General features: G+C 40.9%; 1 protein-coding gene across 1 annotated transcript; it reads right to left on the reverse strand.

Annotated features, from left to right (window-relative positions):
- Positions 1 to 1742: 1742 nt before the first annotated feature.
- psma6a (proteasome 20S subunit alpha 6a) lies at positions 1743 to 8469 on the reverse strand. Its single transcript, XM_085390526.1, has 7 exons — positions 8282 to 8469; positions 6847 to 6941; positions 6639 to 6720; positions 3756 to 3911; positions 3001 to 3179; positions 2310 to 2404; positions 1743 to 1969 (listed from the first exon to the last, which is right to left on the reverse strand). Exons 1-7 carry the CDS (start codon positions 8355 to 8357, stop codon positions 1912 to 1914), a joined length of 741 nt encoding a protein of 246 aa, XP_085246652.1. The 5' UTR covers positions 8358 to 8469; the 3' UTR covers positions 1743 to 1911.
- Positions 8470 to 8890: the final 421 nt, after the last annotated feature.

Consider the following 8890-nt stretch of genomic DNA (forward strand, 5'->3'; position numbering starts at 1 on the left):
AAATCTGGAAACAGAAACAGGGTAGATGTGTTATCACTTAACAGGGAGAATGAACTGGACCAGTACAGTTTTAATGTACTGTACATCTACTCAACAGCAGACAATGCTTTAAAATCAATATTAAAGTGATAGGCATATTAATGAATCAATAGCTACAATCAAAGGTAAAATGCATGGTGAGTATTATTACTCACCATGTACACTTCGAGTAAAAGTAGTAATGTTGATTTTATGGACTGGTATTCTGCTGGGTGGCCTCATCTGTAATCATACGGCATAAAATATCAGCAGATTTATGTTTAAAACACTAACCATAGCTTTTAAATAATTGGCATGGAGCACAAAGTATAATATTGTGTTTTTCACGTTGCATACTACACCTTACAGATGCTTGAACGCTTCAGAAAAGTAAAGAGAAAGAAAGGTTTCAGTGTGGACATCAAGCTTAGGCTTTGCACTTTTTAAAAGCCAGTATCCAGACCATTAACGACAATGGATCATCTCACATGTTCTTTTGCCTGAACTTTGCTCCATTTTCGGCCTAACCAGAGTAAACGGTGCCTCAGTGCTTGTTTACTTTGTACCCACAAAAGGTTGATCATGAGACTTAACACACAGACAGCAGTGGGCATTGTAAGCGTGAGGGTACTCGGTCTAATGGCGCTGCTGAGTGGGCACATAGGTCGCGATATGTGCAAAGCGACTGACCGCGGCAGGAGCGTTTCCAGTACTGGAAATAAACAGCAAAAGTCGGCTCAATTGGGGCAAAAATCCCAATCCCAATTATCTTGTTAAACACAGAGATCGTGATTATTTAAAATAATTTCTCCCAGACATCAGAAAATAGTGGATTCAATACATTTTCAAAGAAGATGTGTTGTTAGGCGAAACGATCAAATTAATGCAAAGCAGAATGCAGCACAATAATCGTTTGCATTAGGTGCAGTTCTCACTGGGTGTAAACAAACTGTGCTATACCTTCATGGGTACATGATACTCGCTTTGTATCAGGAAGCAGGCATAGTAAAGATCGTTTACTGTGGAAGCTGACTGTTCAGACATTTGCATTCTCACTTGTACACTCTGTCGAGTAATTTCGAGAGAGCTAAGAGCCGTCAGACAGGAATGAATGTGCGCAGAGAATCAAACACCTGTGTTAAATAAAAAGTGTGTTTAATAGAAGTGTGGAAATGTACAGCAGCTGCAGCAGAAGGGCAGGTAGATCAAAACACCAGCTTTCTAGTGACCTGAGCAGATTTAAACCGGGGTGTGACAATGACCTGCTGCTGTAGGAGAATTCCCACAGCTGTTCCCTGGGTTATCATCGAGTACAGAGCATGAATTTCATCCTGAAACTGAAGACAGTGCAGAGGGGAAAGCTTAAACACTGAAGAAGAGAGACACATATGTAAGTGGTAGCCCTGAGAAAAGATGGTCAGGAAGCACTGCCGAGCACAGTGAAGCTACAGGACCACTGAGTCCACATTTAAGAGGTATTGTGCTGTAAGTTGTAGTGTTACCACACCTCCACCTTCCAATCTGCTCATGTCACACATGTCATGAAGTCATTCAGGCTGAGCTGCTGCGCTGCGGCCGTCTGTCACATCAGCTGCCACGTCACACTTTATGTGTCACGTCAGGGACTGATCTGAATGTCCCGTCCACGATCTGAGACATTTAGCAGCTGGCTGCAGAAGGAAAACACAGGAGGGGGCAGGGGTTTGGGTACATGGATAATATCATGTCCTGTTTGTGACCAGATAGCATGGAGGGGTGGGGGTGGGGTTATCTGTTACTGTTCATCTCTTTTTGAAGAAGATGATACCAGCTCCTCCTTCATCTTCCTTCCAGCTGAGACATTTTGTGTGTTGATGCTTTTTACTGTTTATCATCCGTTCTTATAAAACCGCTTCACTCCCGCTCAGACAAAGTCATCAGGTGAGCATCGATCTCGGCCTCTGACAGAATCCTGGAACACAAACGCACAGTTATACGGTCATACTTTTTCATTCTGCCAACACACATATGGATATATCGAGAACAAGCTCCACATGTAAGTCCTTGCTTTGATCTCAACCTCTAGCTGTTTTTAGTTTTAGGGAATTTCCATTACAACACCGGCCTTTTTTTCTCAAATTATTTAGCAATAACCCAACACAGCCGACACATTACCGGCGTTTTAACGCTTTCAACTTTTTAATCAGCAACGGCCCGCTTCGTTCTGCAAAACTAATTTGATGCAGTGGCTGACTCAAGATCACGTTCTTACTCAAAGCTATCGAGAAGCTTTATTTCAGAAAAACACTCACTTGAATTTGGGCTCTTGTGCCGTGATGACTCCGATCTCTAGCTCTGAGGGCTTGAAGTCGATGGACAGAACAGTAGACAGGCATGAGATAGCCGCCTGTTTGGAGACAAAGGGGAGAACTTCGTATTTAAACATGATACAGAAAATTAAAGTAAAAGAAAAAAGTTATTATATATGCATTTATTATACATACATACATACGAGGGGTGGGCAACTGAGTTCAGCTAATGGAAGACAACAGTCCCAGTTTCTCATGTACCCACCTCTGATATAAATACTTTACCATATTAAAGAGGGTTTCAATAAGTCAGTATCTTTTTGATTCAGAGACCACAGGAAACCATTCAGAGACTGATTTCTAATTCCAACAGGGCTTGTTTGAATTTTTTTTCCAAAAATCAACAACCTTCCCTAACGTCAACTGGCTTGGAAAACACCAAGCAATTCACTGAAATTACCCCACATAGTCACAGCTATAAAATTCACACACATTTCCTGATACGTCAATAAAAATCACCTAACTCCCCTTACTCGGCTGTCCAGAAAGTATCCTGTAAAATCCCCAACATTCCCGAAGCTCCATAGGGCGGAAACGCCCTGCAGCCTTCATCGTTACCGGGCCGTTTTTGGACAAAATTCCAGTGCAACAGAAAAGAATATGGAATTATTTTGTGTATTCTGGTGTATTTTACCTCTATAGTCTGCTCATAAGTCCAGTCCAGCTTCTTCTTCACTTTCTTCTCCAGGAAACTAGTGGCCTCTGTCTGTTTCACTCCGGCTGCCGTGGCCTTGAAGCCGCAGTAGTAGCCGGCTGGATCGCACTTGAACAGCTGTGGGCCCAATTCCTCATCAATCCCGATCACTATCATACCTGCAGGGTGGAATGAAAACAGGAGAGGACAAAAAAGAAAAGAAAGAAGTCATATAAAATGGTAAATGGTCTGTATTTGTATAGCGCTTTACTTGGTCCTAAGGACCCCAAAGCGCTTTACACTATACACAATTATCCACCCATTCACACACTGGTGATGGCAAGCTACATTGTAGCCACAGCCACCATGGGGCGCACTGACAGAGGTGAGGCTGCCGGACACTGGTGCCACCGGGCCCTCTGACCACCACCAGTAGGCAACGGGTGACGTGTCTTGCCCAAGGACACAACGACCGAGACTGTCCAAGCCGGGGCTCGAACCGGCAACCTTCCGATTACAAGACGAACGCCCAACTCTTGAGCCACGATCGCCCCATTGCACACCACATTTTTAGACACGCAAAAAAAAGGAGAAATTTAACAACTTTCTGCATCAGATTTCAAAATACTGTGTAAACTGAAGCTTGCAGACATTAAGAAAATGCTCTGAAAAAAGTTTCAATTTCAGTTTTAATACATGGAGTGATATCAAAATGCAAACACACACACACACACACACTAACACAAATTACGTACAGCAGCCTAGCGGTCTCATCTCTGCGTTCTGGGTGTAAACCTGGGAGATGTCGGCCATGCGTTTGCACAGCATGTCCACGGGCACCTCGTAGCCATACTTGTACATCCAGTTAGCCGCCTCGTACCGTGCACGCTGCACCTGAGACCTGCCATCAGCTGGACAGAAGGAAGGGAAAGAAAATCATGTCACAGCAGCTCACATCACTTTAAACTGCCATTTAAAACATTTGCTCTCTCACTAATGGGACACGGGCTTGTTTTAATAAATGAATTACTTTGAAGTGATACAGCCCTCGGGTCAGGCATTTCCCTGCAGGAGATCCGACTATGTTCATTTGTGTTTCAGTTCTGTTTAGTTGTGTAATATAAACATTTTTAGTTACAGCTCATGTGGTCTCCCTCTGTAAAAATTGAGGGCTCATCAAGGATCAGTCTGGTCAGATGAAGCTGTAACTTGGGCTGGAGGCCAGAATTATTTAAGTGCTTTGACTTTTTAAAAAATTAACAGCTGGTATGATATGGTAAGTTGGTCTCATTGGAAGTGGTAGCAGGCTCTTAGAGGTAGCTTTCTGCCAACCTTTTTAAGAGCTAGGTGTCTTAACAGGAAGCTTAGTTTAATTGTATACATCAGCATTGTTTTTCCAATACTATGGTTTGTTGTGGATCATGAGATGAGTCAGATGAGACATTGCTTACTAGGAATAGTTATTGTAGCTTTAATCTGTAAATGGAAACAGACAAGGCTATAAGCTCAGGATCACATCTATACCTAACGAGGGAGTACTGTATGGTGGGGACTTTCTGGACCTTCTGATTAAGAGTTCTTCTACCACCTCTGTTTAAGGTTACAGGTTAGTTATTTTCCAGCTTAGCTTTGTTGAATCAACACAGAGCTACGCCATAGTGGGCACTTACACTTGTGTGTTCGAGCATATTCCTGGCTGAGTGCTTACATGGACTGCTAGAGCTTTGAAAAAGAGAAAATGCCATGTCTACACTGCTATTATTGCATTACAGTTAATAATATTATAGCCAGAGACGTCAATCCTCCTCCTGAATGTCAGCAACACAAAAGAGATGTGGGTTGACTTAACATCATGTGGACAGCTACAGGTACTTTGGTGTAAACTTGAGTGACAGACTGCACTGGAGGACCAACAGCGATGCTGTGTACAAGAAGGGGATAAGCAGATTCTACTTTCTGAGGAAGCTCAGATTGTTTAGTGTGCGGCAAGAGGTTGGCTATCTACCAGTCTTTGGAGTTACATGGATAAGGTTAACTGGTAGTTCTAATTTGCCCCTAGGTTTGAATGTGAGTGTGAATGGTTGTCACTCTGTGTGAGCTTTGTAACAGACTGGCGCCCTGACCAGGATGTACTTCTCGCTAGGATAGGCTCCAGGCCCTCTCTGTGAATTGGATAAGTGGGAGAAGATGGATGGATAACTGTTGTATATAAAATTTTGTGCTACCTAACATAATAATGCCTTCATTATGGGCTTGCATACTTCTAACCGTGCTGTTTTTATTACACTATTTGAATTTCTGTTCTTGTGGGATCAATAAAGTATCTTTAATTTTTCTAATTTTCTGTGTTTACACAGCACGTTTACTACCAAGCAGATCAATCACAGTGTTGTTGATTGTTTTTCTGGGTTGGTGCACATCCAGCTGTGCCACTGCCGATTCATGATTAGATGAAATCAAACTTTATGTAGGCAGAGGCTGACATTAACTTGTTGTCTTAATATGTTGCTCTTAAAGGTTTCATCAGCCCCGAGACTGGGAATCTCCAGGATGTGCTGGAGCAGGAGAAGAAGCAGTACAACCTTTGTGGTTTAGTTTTAATTGCACATATCAGCAGTTTTTCCAGTACAAGCATCTGTTGTGGAACATAAGTCAGATGAGACACTGCTTACCAGGAATAATCAGTCTCATTATTTTTTCCATTCATTTGTACTTTAGTGTGTGATTTCATCATGCGACTTTTACCCACTGTTATGTTATTATTCTATTAGTGTTCAGTCCTTGTGTGCAGTTTCATCTTAAATGTTTTTTTTAATATAAACCATAAACCTGCCACAGATTATTGATGAATATATGTATGTGTGACTAAATCTGGCACTTTAATGACAGACCTGAGTTTTCATATTAAAACACTGCCGCTTCTTAAATAAAACCCACAAACAGAAACAGATGTAAGCTTCACATGACCCTCATCTGTTTACTCACATACAGCGCTGTTTGTCTTGTCTTTTTCCTGTACTTAAATCTGCTCTTCCTTGTTCTACAACCTTTATTGTCGACTGAAAAAACACATTTTTTTTATACACTCTGTCTCAAATTTCAAGCAAGTGTTTATGTGCAGTTTCTGGAAATGTCTTGTGTTCTTCTGCAAGCTTAGCTGCATGCCACTGAAAAAGTTTGCATTATTTGAAGTATAATTTGTAACTCAGTAACTCTGAATAGTCTGCAGGAAAGAAGAGGATAACTAAAATGTGCAGCTGCAACATCATGAGGAGAGTATATTGCAACTTCAGTTACACTATATTACCAAGACTAGCTCCTGAGAGCGATTCATTCTTTCACAAATGTTTGCAGAAGCAGTCTGCATGTCTAGATTTTTTACACCTGTGGTCATAGAAGTGATTGGAACACCTGGATTCCTTGATTTCAAATGGGTGAGTGAATACTTTTGGCAATATAGAGTATATCTGTTACCTTAACTCCAAATCACAACTCTGCTAATACACTGGAGGCTGCATCAGGGCCAAATCAGCCCATTTTCTTATTATTTTATACAAAAGAAACAAAGAAGACTGGAGAAAAAAAGCTTAACATTGTCCCCCATAATAAGAGTAGATAATAAGCTTCCTGCTGCTTACCAGTCATGCCGGTCATAACACATCCTATGTTCTCTGTGATTTTGAACAGGTGTGTGACTGTCGCAGCGTCCAGGAGCTTGTCCTGAGGAAGACACAAAGAAAGGCGCCCCTAACAGATGAACTTGCCACACGGGCCACCATCGATACACCAATCAAAATGTCGTTTTAGGAATCGGATCACACGAATGTGAAAGAAACGCAAACTCACAGGAACTTTCTTCTGCGTCACGACTACAGCACAGTCCTTCCCTCTGACGGCCACAGAGGTCAGTCCGCCCTGGTTTATCGCTTTAAAGGCATACTCTGAAGAGTGAAGAGAGGCAGGCAAAATGAAATATACACAAACTTCATGACTGAACATTTTAAAAAAGTAACAAACTAGCTACTTGTTCTTCTTATCAGTAAATTGATGATGATTGTTAAATGACCTGTAAATTTCACTTCCTGGTGTCACAAATACATCACTCTTTGAGGTGCTGATAAAGAAAGGCACCTTTTACTTATTTTCTTTTTCATTTTGCTTCTTCTCTTTCTTCAGTGCTAACACATCGATGTCAGATTCTTTTGACAAAATATTTCCATATCTTCATGATTAAACTGAAAGCAATTATAACTCACACAAGAGAATGAGGAAACTATTTGTTATATGTTATTCAGTTCTTTACATTTGCTTACAGTTTCCTTGTTTCACTTAGCCTTTAAATAGAAACACAAATTAACGCTTTATAATTTATTAGAGTTATTATGATTTTGTGTTTTTCTTTCTATTAATTTGAAATTTTGTTTTCAAGTTCTTGTAGTTCAGTTTCCAAACTACAGTTATTTGTTGAATTTTTTGTTATCTGTCTGTGATGTAGAATTTGGAGACGTGGCACTGAAAAAATGGGCCAAGCTGGAGGTGGCAGAGCTGGAGATGCTCATATTTTCATCCCAGAAGATTAAAAATGAGTACATCAGAGGGACAGCTCAGACTGTGGTTTGGCGACAAAGTCAGAGAGGCAATGCTAAGATGGTTTGGACATGTACAGAGGCGAGATAGTGGATACATTGGACAAAGGATGCTGAAGATGGAGCTAGCAGGCAGGAGGAAAAGAGGAAGACCTCAGAGAGGATTCATGGATGCAGTGACAGAAGACATGCAGAGATCTGGTGTGACAGAGTAGGATGCTAGCGACAGGGTGAGATGTGGATCTGCAAAAGAACAAAAATGACTAATGCACATTAATGCATGCTGCATGTTCGACTCCCCTGCTTTAAGAATTTTAGAGAGATGCTGTTAGAATAAAAACAATACTCATATAAACACATGCGCATGCGTGGTCCTGCCGGCCGTATGGACCTTAAGCTAGAACTAACGTTTAATTTAGTCCCCTTTATACATTATTAGCTAGCTTTTACTAGTCTATAATTGCAGCTAACTGAAATGTTTTGCTTTAATGATATGACTCATTAGTTGCTCCGTTAAGTCGGATTAACTGCCTCAATACATTTAATTAATTTTCATAATAGCTATTTTCTTGCCACACTGCCCTGTGGTGACATATTTAATCAGCCTTGAGCTTTGTGAGTAGCTGCTGTTAGCCTGCTAGCAGGCAGTGATGACAGAGCAGGTTAAGGTTCTGTTCGGTTCTCTTATTACTGACCGACTTGGTAGAGCCTTCCCTCCGGGGAGAAGATGGTGATGTGCCGGTCAAACCCCGCACTCGACCCCCGGGACATGACGGCAGGAAATAATTGAGGTAAAGTGGTCTAGACCGAATCTGAAACTAAACTGAGGTAAAAACAGAAGCAAAACATGGCACGATTCTGCACCGGAAGCAGACGAGAGCTTTCATATCCGGGTCAACTGTCTGTAGTTTTTGTATTTTTATTTTTAACAAGTAGTTCAATCAGGTGGTGTATTCGTAACAATATCAAAATATATTTCTTGACAATTACAGAATATGACGTTTGTGCAATTTTCTTTTTGGAGTAAAGACAAAACCTAAAAGTTCTTTCCTAAAAGGCCTTTTCACCAGCTACAGATGAAGATTGTTAGATTTGCTTTCTTTTCCCGTTTGACCTTTAAGAAGGAATGTTTCCCGAGAGATTGTGTATATGAATAGATTCTGGAAACTTGAGAAAATTCAAATTATATTCAAACTTGTGCTGCACAATTAAAGTTGTACTTCCTTAGATTTTTTTTCTTCTGGTTAATATTTTTAAAAGAAAGTGTTTGGGTTTTTGTATTTGGTTTATATTCTGAGTAAAAA

Source organism: Rhamphochromis longiceps, linkage group LG19 (genome assembly GCF_057381845.1).
Source record: "Rhamphochromis longiceps isolate RC_006_pf linkage group LG19, R_longiceps_female_GT1.1, whole genome shotgun sequence".
Taxonomy (NCBI): domain Eukaryota; kingdom Metazoa; phylum Chordata; class Actinopteri; order Cichliformes; family Cichlidae; genus Rhamphochromis; species Rhamphochromis longiceps.